This window comes from Chiloscyllium plagiosum, chromosome 3, assembly GCF_004010195.1.
Source record: "Chiloscyllium plagiosum isolate BGI_BamShark_2017 chromosome 3, ASM401019v2, whole genome shotgun sequence".
Classification (NCBI taxonomy): Eukaryota; Metazoa; Chordata; class Chondrichthyes; order Orectolobiformes; family Hemiscylliidae; genus Chiloscyllium; species Chiloscyllium plagiosum.
Window position 1 is genome coordinate 35,079,214 of NC_057712.1, and position 17,467 is coordinate 35,096,680.

The 17,467-nt window shown below is 41.4% G+C and overlaps 1 protein-coding gene across 3 annotated transcripts in view; it reads left to right on the plus strand.

Annotated features, from left to right (window-relative positions):
- Nucleotides 1-17,196, plus strand: part of LOC122542185 (serine/threonine-protein kinase ICK-like) — an 80,219-nt gene extending 63,023 nt beyond the window's left edge. For all 3 annotated transcript variants that reach the window (XM_043679640.1, XM_043679635.1, XM_043679648.1), the window contains 2 exons: nt 13,490-13,600; nt 14,662-17,196. In XM_043679640.1, the coding sequence (XP_043535575.1) occupies nt 13,490-13,600; nt 14,662-14,816 (266 nt within the window). In that variant the 3' untranslated portion in view covers nt 14,817-17,196. The remainder of the gene's footprint in view (nt 1-13,489; nt 13,601-14,661) is intronic.
- Nucleotides 17,197-17,467: the final 271 nt, after the last annotated feature.

Sequence of the window (17,467 nt, forward strand, 5' to 3'; positions counted from 1 at the left end):
TCCAGATGTGGCCGTACCAGAGTCTTATACAACTGCATCATGACCTCAGGACTCCGGAACTCAATTCCTCTACCTATAAAAGCCAGTACGCCATATGCCTTCTTCACCGCACTATTTACCTGGGTGGCAACTTTCAGAGATCTGTGTACATGGACACCAAGATCCCTCTGCTCATCCACACTACCAAGTATCCGACCATTAGCCCAGTACCCCATCTTTTTGTTATTCTTCCCAAAGTGAATCACCTCACACTTAGCTACATTGTATTCCATTTGCCACCTTTCTGCCCAGCTCTGCAGCTTCTCTATATCCTGCTGTAACCTGCTACATCCTTCCTCACTGTCAACAACTCCTCCGACTTTTGTGTCATCCGCAAACTTGCTCACCCAACCTTCTAACTCCTCTTCCAGGTCATTTATAAAAATGACAAACAGCAATGGTCCCAAAACAGATCCTTGCGGAACACCGCTAGTGACGGCACTCCATGAAGAAACTTTGCCATCAACTACTACCCTCTGTCTTCTTCCATCCAGCCAATTCCTAATCCAAACCTCCAACTCACCCTCAGTGCCATATCTCCGTATTTTCTGCAGTAGCCTACCATGGGGAACCTTGTCAAACGCCTTACTAAAATCCATATACACCACATCTACCGCTTTTCCCTCATCAACCTCCTTCGTCACCTTTTCAAAGAATTCAATAAGGTTTGTGAGGCACGACTTGCCCTTCACAAAACCATGCTGACTATCCTTGATCACATTATTCCTATCCAGATGTGCATAAATCCTATCCCTTACAATTCTCTCTAAGACTTTGCCCACAACAGAAGTGAGACTCACCGGCCTATAGTTACTAGGGTTATCCCTACTCCCCTTTTTGAACAAGGGAACCACATTTGCTATCCTCCAGTCTTCTGGGACTACTCCTGTAGACAAAGAGGACATAAAAATCAAGGCCAATGGCTCTGCAATCTCCTCCCTTGCTTCCCAGAGAATCCTAGGATAAATGCCATCAGGCCCAGGGGACTTATCTATTTTCACCTTTTCCAGGATTTCCAATACCTCTTCTCTACATACCTCAAAGCCATCCATTCTACTTATTTGTGCCTCAGTATTCTCATCGACAACAATGCCCTGTTCCTGAGTGAATACTGGAGAAAAGTATTCATTCAGTGTCTCCCCAATCTCTTCCGCTTCCACACGCAACTTCCCCCTACTATCCTTGACTGGACCTATTCCTACCCTAGTCATTATTTTATTCCTCACATACCTATAGAAAGCCTTAGGGTTTTCCCTAATCCTATCTACTATGGACCTTTCATGTCCCCTCCTTGCTGCTTTTAGCTCTCTCTTCAGGTCCTTCCTGGCTACCCTATAACTCTCAATCGCCCCAATTGAACCTTCACGTCTCATCTTGAGATAGGCCGCCCTCTTCCATTTAACAAGGGATTCCAATTCCTTATTAAACCACGGCTCCCTCGCACGACCCTTTCCTTCCTGCCTGACAGGTACATAATTATCAAGGGCACTCAATAGTTGCCCCTTGAACAAGTTCCACATATCATTTACACTCTTGCCTTGGAGTCTACTTTTCCAAGCCACACATCCTAAGTCATGCCTCACCGCATCATAATTTCCCTTACCCCAGCTATAATTCTTGCCCTGTAGTACACACTTATCCCTCTCCATCACGAGTGTAAAAATCACCGAATTATGGTCACTATCCCCAAAGTGCTCACCTACCTCTAATTCTAACACCTGGCCTGGCCTGGTTTGCTTTGTCCTAAGTGAGGTCAAGCTGCTTGAGTATTATTGCAGTTGCACCCATCCAGGCAAGTGGAGAGTATTTCATCGCACACCTGACTGTGTCTGTAGATAGTGTGCAAGCTTTAGGGAGTCAGAAGGTTAGTTATTTGCTGCAGTATTCCTAGCCTCTAACCTCCTCTTGAAGCCACTGTATTGATATGGTGAGTCTAGTTGAGTTTCAGGTCAATGGTAATGTCATGCCTGATTTAATTTTGGTAATGCCATGAATATCAAGACATTTCTTATATGGAGATGGTTATTCCCTGGCATTGTGTGGCAGAAATGTTAGTTAATAGTTGTCAGCCGAAGCCTGGCTGTTGTCCAGATCTTGTTGCATTTGAATATTTACATGCGAATGGTGCTGAACATCCCCCTCCTGATTTTATGATGGAGGGAAGGTTGTTAATGAAGCAGTTAAAGATAGTTGGATCAAGGTCATTACCCTGAGGAACTCCTGCTGAGACAACTGATTTGTACCAATCACAACCATCTTCCTTTGTGCCAGGTGTGTCTCTAACCAGCGGAGAAATGGCTTCCTCATTCCTGTGATTTTGGTTTTGCTAGAGCTCTTTGATGGCAGACTTGATTGATTGGAGCCTTGATGTCGAGGACTATCGCTCTCACTTCACCTCTTGAATTCACCTGTTTTGCCCATGTTTGAACCAAAGCAGTAATTGGGTCAGGAGCTGACTGACCCTGGTGAAACCCAAACTAGGCATCACTGAGCAGGCTCCGTTTCATAGCATTGTTGATAACACTTTCCATTACTCTACTGATGATTAACACTAGACTGTTTGTTTGGATTTGTCCTGCTTTTTGTGAACCAACAAATCTGGGCAATTTTCCACATTGGCAGGTCGATGCCAATGTTGCAGCTGCACTTGAACAGTTTGATGCAGGGTGTGGCCTTTCTGGAGCACAAGTCTGCAGTATTATTCCCACATAATAGGGTTCATTGCCTTTGACTTAAAACCCAGACCTGACAACGATGTTGGGTTTTCTTCCTTCGCGGGCATTTTTGACTCACTGGATTTTGACGACAACTCAATGCCCTGGTTCCTTTTTTATAAATATTTTTATTGAGAAGATGATTTTGAAGTTTTTACAAAAAATATAAAATTACTACAAAATAATAGAACAATCTTGCAATATAACAACAGTAAAAAAGCTACTACCCTATTCCACAAACAATTTAAGAGAAAAAAACTCTGCACCAACTACAATTCAACAAATAACTAAATCAAAACAAAAAGAAACTAAATTAAACAAAGTTGAACCAAGGCAAATTAAACTAAATTACATTAAGTTACAACACTCAGCGCAATCCCACCAAAGCTCCCATCACCAGGAGCATCAGTTGGCATTCCCGTATTTGTTCAGAATTCCTCCTCACAGGGGCTCCCGGGCCGCCAGACACAGCTCTCCTGGCTACACAAAAGCTGTAACCAATATAGCCAATAAGTCAGCGGATATATGGTTCACAAAGGGCCATCACGTCCTATAAAACAAGTTCCTTTTTCTGGTGCACCATACTTGTAAGGAAGTCTAGGGGGGATGTGCTCCATAACTAACCTACGCCACTCCAATAATCCTGGGAGATCTTCCGACACCCAGCTCATCAGAATGTTCTTTCTTGCACAAAATGAAAGAATACTAAACAGTTGCTTCCCGTGCACGTCCAAAGAGGGGAGATTAGGTGAACCCAGGAAGAGGGACACTGGATCTACCTTGATCTCGGTTCCCAAGACCCCTTCCAAAACACTCTCAATGTGCCCAATACCTATGAAGCTTGTGGCATGACCACAAGCTATGAGTAAGAGTACCGATATCTATTTTACATTTGGGGCACATTGGGGATGCTCCAGTCTTAAATTTCGCAAGCCATTCTGGTGCCAGATAAACCCGGTTGAGTACCTTCAATTGGATAGCCTGTGTCCTATTGCAAATGAAAGTCTTCCTTACATTCTCCCAGATATCCTCCCACTCCCCTGGTGAGATCTCTAGCCCCAATTCCTGAGCCCAGATTCTACACAACAGCTCGATGTCTTTCGAGACACTAACTCCTAATAAATGATAGAGGGTGCTGACCGTGAGAGTGCCTATGGACCAAAGCGTGCTCCTGTCCATATTCGACTTATAGGGACTAACCATTAATGTAGACTTTTTCTATAGAAAGTCCCTAACCTGAAAGTAACAAAAGAGGTCCCTCCTGGATAGCTCATATTTCTGACTCAGCTGCTTGAAAGCCATCATGACCTCCCCTTCAAATAAGTCTCTCAAACAGGAAACTCCACTGAACTCCCAGAGCCTAAAGTCAGAATTCATCAATCCCATTGGAATCCTGGCATTCCCACTATGGGAGTAAAAAGGGAAAGTTTTTTGTAAATTTTCCTTACTATGTCGCACCATTCTCCATGTTTTAACCGTGTTAAGGACAATTGGATTTCTGCAATGGTCCATAATGGTCCATAATAGTCCTCAACTTGTCTGTGATCAACAGATTAATGAGGGGACGTTTTGCCCGGGAGCCCTCTATGTTCAGCAAAATTGACCATGGGTCCTGGCAAGCCCTATCAGCCACATAAGATTGTAGGGAACTTAGTTGGTGTTTCTTAAAGTCTGGAAAATCTACACCCCTCCATCCCCTGTGGAAGCTGCAATTGAGTGAGCTTAAAAGAGGCCACTTGTGACGCCAGATAAAAGAGCTGAGCCAACTGTTAACTCAGTTACTGAGTTAACTGAGCCAACTCCATGGTGCCTGCCGAGGCAACGTCAAAGGGAACATTCGCATGGGGTATAATAAACAAGGAAGAATATTTATTTTAACCAAAGCTGTTCTGCCCAACCAGGATATCGGAAGATCGTTCCAGTGCCAAAGATCCTCTAGCAACTGCACAAAGTTAGCTTGATATAATTGCTCAAAAGCGGGGGTGATAAAAATACCTAAATACAAGAAACCTCCCTGTGACCATCTGAAAGGGAATCTGATTTCACCCCCAAGATCAGATATTCCAGTAAGACCCCCGATAGGCATGGCCTCCAATTTTGTAAAATTGATTTTGTACCCCTGAGAGAGAGCCAAATAAATTCAAGAATCTGGGAGCCATTGCTCCAAGAGGTTGCCTAGCTGCCCTCCCTCTTACCGCTCCAGCAGCCCGATCAGGTGGATATTTTGAGTCACAACCCACCCCCCTTCCCCACCAGAAAAAAAGGCGGCAGCAGCTGTCTTAATGTTGGTGTCCAGTCCAGCTGCCTTCTCCATGCCATTTCTTCATTTTGTTCTGAAGTCCCATTGGGGATAAGAGGTTTCTGGTTGCTTCACTCCATCCACTGGCTGGAAATGTGCAGAGTTGAAAACACACGTTGTTTGGTGGTGGGTGGGTTGGGGGTAGGGTGTGGTGGGGGGGGGGAGGTGGCAGGAGTTTACTGACCCATTGTGTTGCCTGGTCTCCTGAATGGGGGGGGTGGACTCAGCAGGGGTTCGCTCTGTCAACTCATGGAAGTGAAACAGCGGCGGGGTGAGGCTTCAGCAATGATGCAGATCTCTTACACATAATTCACGTGCAATCTGTCCTCAGATCACTTCTACCTCAGAAGAGGTTCAAATGGTCCAAAAATGTGAATCCTTCTCCCCTGCACCAGTTGCTCTGCCAAACATTCATCTGCTTTATCCTCCTATTCCAACCCTCACTAGCTTGTGGCATTGGCACTAATCGTGATATTACTACTCTTGAGGCCCTCCTTTTATTAAATTTCTGCCACCTTACTGTGTTCTGTCCTCAGAATCTTGTGCTTTTCTCATCCTTTGTTGTTAGTTCCAATGTGTGCAACAACCTCCTGCTGCTCCTTCACCCCTTTGAGAATATTCTGCACCATCTCCGAGATATCCTTGATCCTGGCACCATGGAAGCAACACACCATTCTGTTGTCTCTCTGGCCATAAAAATGTCTGTCTATACCTCTGACGAGGTAGTCCTTTCACAATCGATCGCTTGGAACTTAACATACCCTTTGTTAAGTTAGAGGCAATCCTGTTACCAAAACGTGGCTGTCAGTGCTACTTGTGAGAGACCATCACCTCCTACGTTTTCTAAAACAACATACTTGTTTGAGATGGTGGTAGACACAGGAGACTCCTGCACTACTTGCCTTCCTCTCCTACCTTTCCTGGAGGTAACCCATCTACTTTTTTTTTAGTATCTGCTGTTTTTTTTTCCCATCCTAAAATTCCCTTCACACCCCCAGATCCTGTAAATTCATCATTGCCTCTAACTGCTGCTCTAACCTATCCATGCAATCTGCTAGGATTCACAAACACAATTCCTTCAGTCATAACTATCAGTAACATGGGAACTCTCCCTAACCTCTCTCATGCAACAGGAAGAGCACATCACTCTACTAAAGGCTATCTTTGCACCTTAACAATCTATAAACCCAGAAAATAGCGCAGTGTTACTGCTCCAGCCTAACTTAAGACATAGGTTTTATATTTTTTGTTTATTCAAGGGACAGATCTCAATAAAAACAAATTAAAATAAACTCACTCTACTCACTATTGTAGATTTATGAAAAAAGTACAGTTCCATTTTAAAAACTAGCCATTTAACTGCTCCCCTGCTGTGAACTCCCCCACACAGGTTTCTGGAAGGTCATCTGTGAATTTCACGCTTTGTTTATTTTTCTTCAACTAACTCTGATGTCCAGAGATACTTGAAACTAAACAGCAGAGGCAGTCAGCTATGCTCTCATTGCTGGGTTAGGCAGTTCTGCAGGTTGAGTTCTCCGCCTGTTTCACTTCCCATGTGGTCACTGCTTTTGTTTCTCTTCCTTTTTTAAAGTGCTGTTTTGATTTTTGTTTCCTAATTATTTCTCCTAGAATTCAAGAAATCAGCTCCAATACTGAAAAGGAGTAGCTCTTAGAGCCACAATTTTTTTCCTATCCTCCATCTCAAATTAGCCAGAATCCAAAGACCAACTATGCTTTGTGATTCTTTTCCTTTACATAAACTGATCATGTAGTGTCCACTGGATACATTGCAGCAACTCTCTGAAGGTCTTTCAGTATCATTTTCCAAACTCTCAATGTATCCGTTTCTCAAGTTTGTAGTGGTATCCAACAAATTGAAGAGATTGCTATGCTGCTTATCTGTGGAATTGTTAGAAAAATCAGAAGTAATTCAATGATTTCAGCCATTTTAGTTTATTCTAATTCATGGAAGATCCATCTTGCTTTGACAATGGGAACTCAAAAACTCGTCCGGAATACATGCCAGAATTCTACACTGCAGTCAAAGAGAAATGTGATCAATCATTTCATTACTTCATGTTTATTTAAAATTTGAAGCACATTTATCTGTACTATTGATATCCGTATTTTTTTTATTTCAGCTCTCATTGGTGCAACACAGCTGTATTGTGAGTTTTCTATTGGATAATGGCAGGGCAAGGGAGTGAGAAGGCTCTAGCAGGAAAGGGAATTCAAATCAAATATACATGCATATTTTTACTTTTGTGTTTGCTTTTTTTGGGGGACAGGCTACGCACAAACTGGCTGAAATACTTCCTACATAAAAAGTGGCAACATTTTGAAAGGTGCTATATTGATACAGTTTCTTTGTTCGACTGCAAGATTACATCTCATCGAAGGTGCATAAGGTTTCGTATCTGATGAGAATGGTGTTTACCAAGGGAGAAATTGAGTAAGGTGGCTTTTAAGGTATCTGTAGCTATTGAGTTTGTCAGACACTAGGTTTGATGGACCAGGAAATGAAGGCGGCTGAATTAGAGCATCTTCTGTATCGAAGGTGAAATTTTACTTATTCTGAACTTGAGGATATTCCTATTTCTCAATGGGGTGCAGCACCCAATACCTATTCAATGGTAGCCAGGGGTTGATACTGGAAATTTGACCTGTGGGTGGGAAAGGATGGACACATCATAATGAATGTGGAAGTAGCTTGTTGCAATTTATAGATTAATTTGGCAGTTTTTACCTAGAAATAGATTTGTTGTATTTTTATCATGAATTTACCACGGAATTTCATGCAACATATCAACAGGTACAAGTAAAAATTATGACCGTGTGACACCATTCAGTTTCTAATACAGTACACGTAGTGCTTATCGAAACAATTTGACTTCGAACACTACCGTCAACTAATTTTCCATGTCCACTTCACAAAATTCTAAATGTCTTTCCTATTATAAAACCATTTTGCACCAATAGTTATTCAATAATCTACTGCAAATGAACAGATGAAAATCTGAAAGACACAGCAATGCACTGTCACCTGTTTTGAAATCTGGTTCAAGTTCAAATTGTTGGGACATTTACTGACATTTACTTTGAACGAAGGTAATAAGTGTGTACCTAGTTCCAGTTTGTCATACAGGAGAAGTCCTGAGCACTTATCCATAATTGACTGTCTCATTTTGAATCATAAAGATGGCTGATTTTGATAAATAGAAAAAATGATCGTTGATACTGCAAGGCTGGGCTTACGAGGTTAAACCAATCAATATGGAGCTTTAGTAATGTGATGTGCAGTTTATGTTTATACATTAACACTAATTATTCTTTCATGTAGATTAACTATAATTTCAATTTTGTCTTAATCAGTGCTTGCATTTCATACCAAATTGTATATTTAACTTGACTAAATTCTTTGGGGTAGCAGAGAAGATTGATCATGGTAATGTAACGGACATCTATATGGATTTTAGCAGGGAACTTTGCAATTTGTTGACTTTAGAATGGCTTAGACAGATTAGTGAAGTGGGCAGAGCATGGCACATTTAGTTCAATACAATGAAGTGTGGAGTGTTGTGCTTTGCAAAAGCTCACGTGGAAAGATGATTCAAATCTACATTTCATGACTTTGAAAGTATGGATGTGGAGCAAGTGTGGTGTCAAGCACACTGTAAAGATGGTAGGACAAGTTGATGCGGTGGTTAAAAGTCTCATGGGTTACTTTGGTTTTTAATTATAGGAATAGAATGTAGAGGCAGACAACATGTTAAACTTCATAAAATAAGTGATATAATTGACAATTTTAATACCGCAATTCAGGAAAGATGTACAAAGACCTATAGAAAGCTGCCAGGTTTGAAGGATGTTTGGATGTTGGGTGAGTTTGGAAAAGCAGGACTGTTTCTGCAGGAATGATTAATATTTGCAAGGAGACAGGATTTGGAGAGGAAACAGCAGTTCCTGTGCCAAGTAAAGCATCGACTGGGAGCTTTTTCTAAATCACTTGTAAAAGATTTCAGAGGGAGATGATAAACATTTAGGATCTGGATTGCACTATCTGGAATCAGAATCAGAATATACCATTGGAACTAATAGAACATTACAGCGCAGTACAGGCCCTTCGGTCCTCTATGTTGTGTCGACCTGTGGAACCAATCTGAAGCCCATCTAACTTACACTATTCCATTTTCATCCATATGTTTATCCAATGACCATTTAAATGCCCTTAAAGTTGGCAAGTCTACTTACTGTTACAGGCAGGGCATTTTATGCCCCTACTACTGAGTAGAGAAACTACCTCTGACATCTGCCCTATAGCTATCACTCCTCAATTTAAAGCTATGTCCCGTCATGCTGGCCATCACCGTCCGAGGAAAACTGGTCTCACTGTCCACCTAATCTAACCCTCTGATTGTGTTGTGTCTCAATTAAGTCACCTCTCAACCTTCTTTTCTGAAATGAAAACAGCCTCAAGTCCCCCAGCCTTTCCTCATAAAACCTTCCCTCCATACCAGGCGACATCCTGGTAAATCACCTCTGAATCCTTTCCAAAGCTTCCTCATCCATCCTATAATGTGGTGACCAGAACTGTACGTAGTACTCTAAGTGCGGCTACACCAGAGTTTTGTACAGCTGCAACATGACCTCATGGCTCCGAAACTCAATCCCTCTACTAATAAAAGCTAACACACCATATACCTTCTTAACAGCCTGATCAACCTGGGTGGCAACTTTCATCAATCTATGTGCATGGACACTGCGATCTCTCTGCTCATCTGCACTACCAAGATTCTTACCATTAGCTCAGTACTCTTTCTTCCTGTTGCTCCTTGCAAAGTGAATCACCTCACACTTTTCCACATTAAACTCTCAGCCCAGTTCTGCAGCTTATCTATGTCCCTTTGTAATCTGCAACATCCTCCAGCACTATCCACAACTCCACTGACTTTAGTGTCATCCTCAAATTTACTAACCCATCCTTCTACTCCCTCATTGAGGTCATTTATTAAAATGATAAACAGCAGTGGCCCCAAAACAAATCCTTTTGGTACACCATTAGTAACAAATCCAGTATAAATATTTCCCATCACCCACCCCCTCTTTCTTTCAGCTAGCCAATTTCTGATCCATACTGCTAAATCACTCTCAATTCCATGCCTCTGTAATTGTCTAATACCTACACCTTACTGAAATCCATATATACCGCATCAACCTGACATAGTATGTAGATGGGCTAACAAGAGACAAGGCCATATCCTCATCCACCTGTTTGGTTCCTTCTTAAGAACTCAAAGTTTATGAGGCATGATCTACCTGGCTAACTTGTAACTCTCAAGCGCCCTAACTGAGCCTCCACATCTCACCTAATATAAGCCGCCTCCTTCCTCATGACGAGATTCAACCTCTTTAGTAAACTACACCTCCCTTGCTTGACCATTTCCTCCCTGCCTGACAGGTACATACTAATCAAGGACATGCAGTTGCTGTTCCTTGAACAAGCTCCACATTTCAATAGTGTCCATCCCCTGCAGTTTCCTTCTCCATCCTATGCATCCTAGATCTTGCCTAATCGCTTCATAATTGCCTTTCCCCCAGCTAACTCTTTCCCTGTGGTATATACCTATCTCTTTCCATTTGTAAACTAAATATAACTGAATTGTGGTCACTATTACCAAAGTGCTCACCTATCTCCAAATCCTCTGGCCTGGTTCATTACCTAGTACCAAATCCATTATGGCCTTGTCCCTTGTTGCCTTGTTGGCTACATACTATGTCAGGAAACCCTCCTGCATACATTGGACAAAAACTGACCCATCTAAAGTACTTGAGCTGTAGTACTTCCAGTCAATATTTGGAATATTAAAGTCTCCCATAACAACTACACTGTTACTTTGCTCCTATCCAGAATCCTTTCCTCTACAGCTCTGGAACTACTCGGAGGCCTATAGAAAACTCCCAACAGGGTTACCTCTCCTTTCCTGTTTCGAACCTCTGCCCATGTTACCTTAGTAGACAAGTCCTCAAACTTCCTTTCTGCCACTGTAATACTGTCCTTGATTAACAATGCCACACTTCACCCTCTTTTAACATCTTCTCTGTACTTACTGCAATATCTAAATCCCAGAACCTGCAATAACTATTCCTGTCCCTGCTCTATCCATGTCTCCGAAATGGCCACAACATTGAAGTCCCAGGTATCAACACATGCTGCAAGTTCACCCCCCCTTATTCCGGATGCTCCTGGCGTTGAAATAGACGTGCTTCAAACCACCTTCCTGCTTGTCGAGCACTCTTTTGACCTTGAAACCTTATTTCTGACCTCATTACTCTCAACTTCCTGGACACTGGACCTACGATTATACAGGATCCCTGCTGAATTTGTTTTAATCCTCCCAAAGAGCATTAGCAAATTTATCCCGCAGGATATTGGTACCCCTCTGGTTCAGGTGTAGACCATCCTGTTTGTAGGGGTCCTACCTACCCGAGAATGAGCCCCAATTATTCAGGTATCTGAATCACTCCCTCCTGCACCATTCCTGTCGCCTCTCTTTCCCTGTTCCTTGCCTCGCTAACCCGTAGCACTAGTAACAAATGAGAGATGATTACTCTTTGTTCTAGCTCTAAGCTTCCACCCTAGATCCCTGAATTTCTGCCTTAAATCCACATCCCTTTTTCTACCTATGTTGGTGCCTGTGTGGACCACGACTTGGGGCTGCTCCCTTCCCCCTTGAAGATCCCGAAAACATGATACGAGACATCACGAACCCTGGCAGCTGGGGGGCATCACACCAATAGTGAGTGTCTCTCTTTTTTTTTGAGATTTCATTTCCTACAATGTGGAAACAGGCCCGTTGGCCCAACAAGTCCACACCGACCCTCCGAAGAGTAACCCACCCAGACCTAAGCTGCGCATCTTTGGACTGTGGGAGGAAACCGGAGCACCCAGAGAAAACCCACGCAGACACAGGGAGAATGTGCAAACTCCACACAGACAGTCACACGAGGCTGGAATTGAACCCAGGTCCCTGGCGTGAGGCAGCAGTGCTAACCACTGAGCCACCCAGAACCTCGTGTCTGTCCCCCTAACAATGGAGTCCCCAATGACTAATGCTCTGCCCCTCTTTTCCCCCCCCCTTTCCCTTTTGAGCAACAGGGACTGACTCTGTCAGAGACCTATACCCAATGGCTTACCCCTGGTAAGTTGTGTCCTCCCCCCACCCCAAACCCCTGCCAGCAGTATCCAAAACTGTACGCTTGTTATTTAGGGGAAACGGCCACAGGGGATCCCTGCATTGGTTCTCGGTTCCTTTTCTGTCCCCTGACTATAACCCACTTGCATTTTTCCTGTACCTGAGGTGTGATTAACCTCCATAACTCCTCTCAGTAACTCCCTCTGCCTCCCAAATGATCCGAAGTTCATTCAGCTCCAGCTCCACTTCGCTCATGCAAGTTTCGAGGAGATGGAGTTGGGTGCACTTCCTGCAAATGAAGTCAGCAGGGACACTAGTGGTGACCTTTACCTCCCACATTCTGCAGGAGCATTCAACTGCCCTAAACTCCATTCCCACTATTCTAAATTCCTAAAGAGACTATTGAAAAATAAAAAATTAAAACAAACTAGTTATCTTACCAATCCAGTGCAGAACTCTTTTTTCTTGTTAGAGGAGGAAGATGGGTGGGAGACGCTAGCTAGCTATGTGTATCGGATAACACAACCAAATATATTACTTGAGTTACTCAGCAGTCCAGTGTCCACTCCTCAGCGGCGCTCCCCCTATTCATGAGGTAAGTTCTTAAAGCAGTGATTTACTTTCCCGGCAATCTCCTGGTCATCGTTCCTGCTCTTCCTGTTGCTAAACAAAAATGGAGGGCCCCAATGCTCCAAAGTCTCACAAGGTGATGTAGGTGGCTCATTAAATATTTTTGAAATTCTCATAGCTCAAGGAAACCAAAATTTATCATTGTAGATGGGAATGTGAAATTTAAAACACATCAGGTACACTCTTGTTGAATGTTGGAATGGGTTTGAGGGACCAAATTGACTTCTGCTTCTGTTCTTGTTTGAATGCTCTTAGATTATTTTAAGTTTTGTAACAGTACATGAAGCTGAGGAACGTGCAGGAATGCAGATATAAAGTGAGTGGTGTTGGACTAAGCCTGGCTGCTGTTTCAAACAGCCAGCTGGAGGCCAATTCGCCCTCATCTGTCCCAAATATTTCGATGATATTAGTTAGGAGGGGTAGACTTTACCTCAGGCATTTGATTCCAACAATGATCCCAAACCGATGTCATTCATTTTAGTGCAAGCACACGTCACTGATGAATACAATTTTAAAAAAAATTAAAATTATGGAGATTAATTAATGAACTTATGTTTCTGCTTAAGTTTAAGAAAAATGTATTTTTTGTAATTGGTGAGTGTTTTATTTTTCAGTTTATACAACTGGCACTGATACCTCTGGAGGATACACATCATTTCTTAAAAAAGAAGTTGGATCTGCTGGCCAAAGAGTGCGGTTAGCACCTGTTGGGGAAACAGATTCTAGTAAGTATAACAGACTTGTTCAATTGGACTATGAGCACTTTTTCAGTTAAACTTCATAGAAAAATGGTGAAGAATGTTCGACACACTTCTTTCCTTTTTCTTGTTTGGAATAATGTTTCACAGGCGCTAATACCTCCTTTTTGTACTTTGCCCAAATAACTTTGTCAACTGAGATGGTGTTAACGAACATCAAAGCTGAGCCTGAAATAAAACAATGAATAGTAGGTGTTGGAAATCTGAAACAAAAGCAGAAATTGCTGGAGGAACTCAGCAGATCTGGCAGCATCGGTGGGGAGAAAACAGAACTAATTTCTCTGAAGAAATGACCTTCTGAATTCCTTCAGTAATTTCTAGTTTCGTTTCAGAAAGCCAAGCCTGAACTTGTTCTTGAATGATGTCCACAAAAATCTTCAGCAGGATCACTGAACAGCAAGTTGTCGGATGCTGTCATTGTTTCCCTAACCCAGGGACTCAGTGACACATACTCTTTGTATTCTTTCCCAAAATCTGGATGATACTGCTAAAGTCAGCATTTATTGGTCAACACTCATTGTCCTTGAGGTAGTAATATGTCACTTCCTTGATCATTGCAAGTCCACCTGGCAGATACACTCACAGTGCTGTTCGGAAGGGAGCTCTAGGTTTTGACGCAGCAGCACTGAAGGAGTGGAGATATAGTTTCAAATGACAATTTGTGGCTTGCAGAGGAGCTAGCATTGGCTGCCCTTTGTAGATGGTAGAGTTTGGGGCTGTTAAAGGATCATTGACTGAAATCTGCAAACTCAGCTTGGATCAGAAGTTGCTGTCCTTAAATAGAAGTGCAATTTTAAGTTCAGACTAATATAAAGTTTTACTTTAAGTGTATTTCAAGTTAATTCTCCTGTTGTCAATGAGCTGCAGCCTTTTTTTAATATTCTGGCAAATGCGGACTAGTGAGAGAAATATGAGAAGTTTAATTGTAATTCTTGTGCATTAGTGCATAGGAAGCTGATTAATTGTTCAGAAATTATGACGACAAAACTATGTGGAAGGATTTTTAAAAAATATGTATTCATTTACAGGTTATGCAACTTGGAAATCCAATCGAGCACAGTTGGGATGTCAGCCATATAATTCATCGAGCAAAAACATCAGTGGGTTAATTCCACGTCCACCTGCAGTCCATCCAATACATGGGCGAATTGACTGGTCTTCCAAATATGGAGGACATCGATAAAAATAGAAGTATTTAGCATTTCAACTACTACTCAAGAATGTCAGTTTCTTAATATCAGTAAATATCACAGTTTCTCTAACAATTGCCACATTTGAAGATGAATCTGGATTTCAGGCACCCAAAATATTGCTTGTGACGTTGTTTAGATTTGCTTCCATTAGCAGTTGGCATTTTTTTACACCTCTGGAGAAGATATTTTTGCAAGAGCTTTCTGAACATTTGCCAGTTAATAGTAATTTAATTTTTTTTACATTTTTCTACTTCTGTATATATTGTGTAATGTGTAAAACAAGTTATCAGGTTTTTATAAATACAGATGTACTGTATAAGTATTTTGTTAAAGGGCAGATAGACACATGCAGACCTTTTTGCATATGAAAGTTACTATTTGAGGAATATTCTCTGATTGTGATATGCAGTACACTACAAGTGAGACTCATTGAAATTTGCCTGTGGCAATCTACCAAGAAGGCATTTATTTTTCTAATTTTGGTGGGGATGGGGTCAGAATTTATTATTAAATGTGAGAAATGCTCACATTTCTAAAAGAAAAATAACTCGTCTTTTAAAAAGTAAGTAGAAAAATATTTCATTCACTTTTTGTCTTCTATCGTCTGCCACTTTCTTTCATGGGAGCAGACTTGTTCCCAGGTCTCCCTCTACAGTATGATTAACTAATTATTAAAAGCAGTTCCCCTTGGCCTGCTGATTTTCCTTCCTTTGTACCCAGTGGTGTCTTTCTCTCATGGCACAAGATTTAACAAATCCATTGCATGAAAACCTCTGAGCTCAAACATATACCTGTCACTAAATAGCACAAGCACACTGACACAGGTGTTCTATACCATTTCCCATCTTTGTATCTTTCTTCCCCAAATAATTTTCAGGTGGTATTGAAAGTACATTGTGGAAATTTACTTTCAGATGTATTACTTGAAGATTACAGCATATAAATCCACTTTCAAAGCTTTGAAAAAAAAACCAGGGGTTGAGTTAAAGGTATTTTCTAATCAACAAGCCATCTTCAGAGTTGTTGATATAAACCTCTGGAGCAGGTGGGACTTGAACTCAGGCCTCCTGGCCTAGAGTTAAAGATGCTACCACTTCCCCACTCGGGCCCATTGGTGATTTGAATCCATTCCCCCACAGCATTAACCTGGTCCACTTGGCTAATAAACCAGTGAGGATGTCGCTACACCAACCTCTTCCCTAAAGGATAAACTTGTACCCTGCGAGTAAATTGTGAATGATCAGTGTTTGGTGTAGGAGGACTGATTTTGGTTTGTTGGTCTCCATGTACGGTTTGCTTTGTGTATGTGGGCATGTCCTAAATTCCTTCACATCATCTTGGCAACATGGCCCATTTTGCTTGCCTACTCTCGTGCCCTGACTTGAAGCACATTTAATCTGAGCACGTATCTCAGAGCTGAAAGTTGAGGCAGACGCCTAATACGTAAATAGCACTAAGCATTTATTTGTGGAAAAATGGGAATGGGGGTCAACTTATATGCCGAGAATAGACCTAAACATGCATTTTGGTATTAAAAGCTGGGGCCATCTTGTATAGCAAATCAGCTTGTTTGCTATGGTCTAAGAAACTTTTGATGATCGAAGGCAATTCCATTTTTTGTGTTAAGCAAAAATGATGTGCATACATAATGCCTGGACTAAAATTTACTTAATCTGTGTGACCAAAAGACCAAACCAAATAGCCATTACATCAGTATTTAGCTTGTCTTTTACCAGCAAGTAACTTATGAAGTGCACCCTTGAGGTTTTAGTTGCATTCCTAAAACACTCCAATATACAATGCTGCCATTTTCTTCCCTGGAATCACATAGAATGGGTTTACTGTTGATGTAAAGGTCACCATTTTCAATATTCTTGAGGTTACTCACTACTTATTTACTTCCCATTTTCCACTCAAAACTTGCATCTTCTCTGCATAGTGCTGGAACAAATGACCTTTCTATGGATTTGAATAAAGATGAAATGTAAAGGTCACTCACAACAGGGATGAGAGCTTGTGTTTTCTGGTCTGCAGTGTAACGTCAGTTCCAGAGTTCAGAGAGAGACGAAGTGTCATTGAATTAACTCCATAGCATTTTCACTTTGGAGTTTTGACTGCACTTTTCTTGGTATTTCATTGTAGAAATTTTGACAAGTTTCAAGTTAATGCATTTTCCATGTGTTGGGGTATCTTTTTCTTTGCAGGTTTTATTCCACAATACTTTTTTTGGCGCTTCTGAAGCATATTGCTATATTTTTGTTATATACATCTCTTCATTTCCATTTTAACCTGTGGCATAGCTCGCCAGATGCTTAATAGTGAAATCAAAATGTATTAAAGCAATGCAGGAAATTGCATATGTTAAATGAGTTTCAGTTGTGCTGAATATTTTGCATTTTTACAGCTTTAATAGTTAAAAAATATTCAGTCAAATTTTCTATAGTACTGTACTGATAATTTCATAGATTTTACTCTTAAAACTGTTCCTTGAATTTACACACTTATCAGTTACATAGCATTAAAACTTAGATTTAACTGCTCATTTCTAGTGTTTTTCTCAGACTTAAGCATGTGTTAGAATTGGCAGTATCAAATATGAATACCACTTAGTTCAGTTAAGTCTTTATATTCTCTAGTTGTT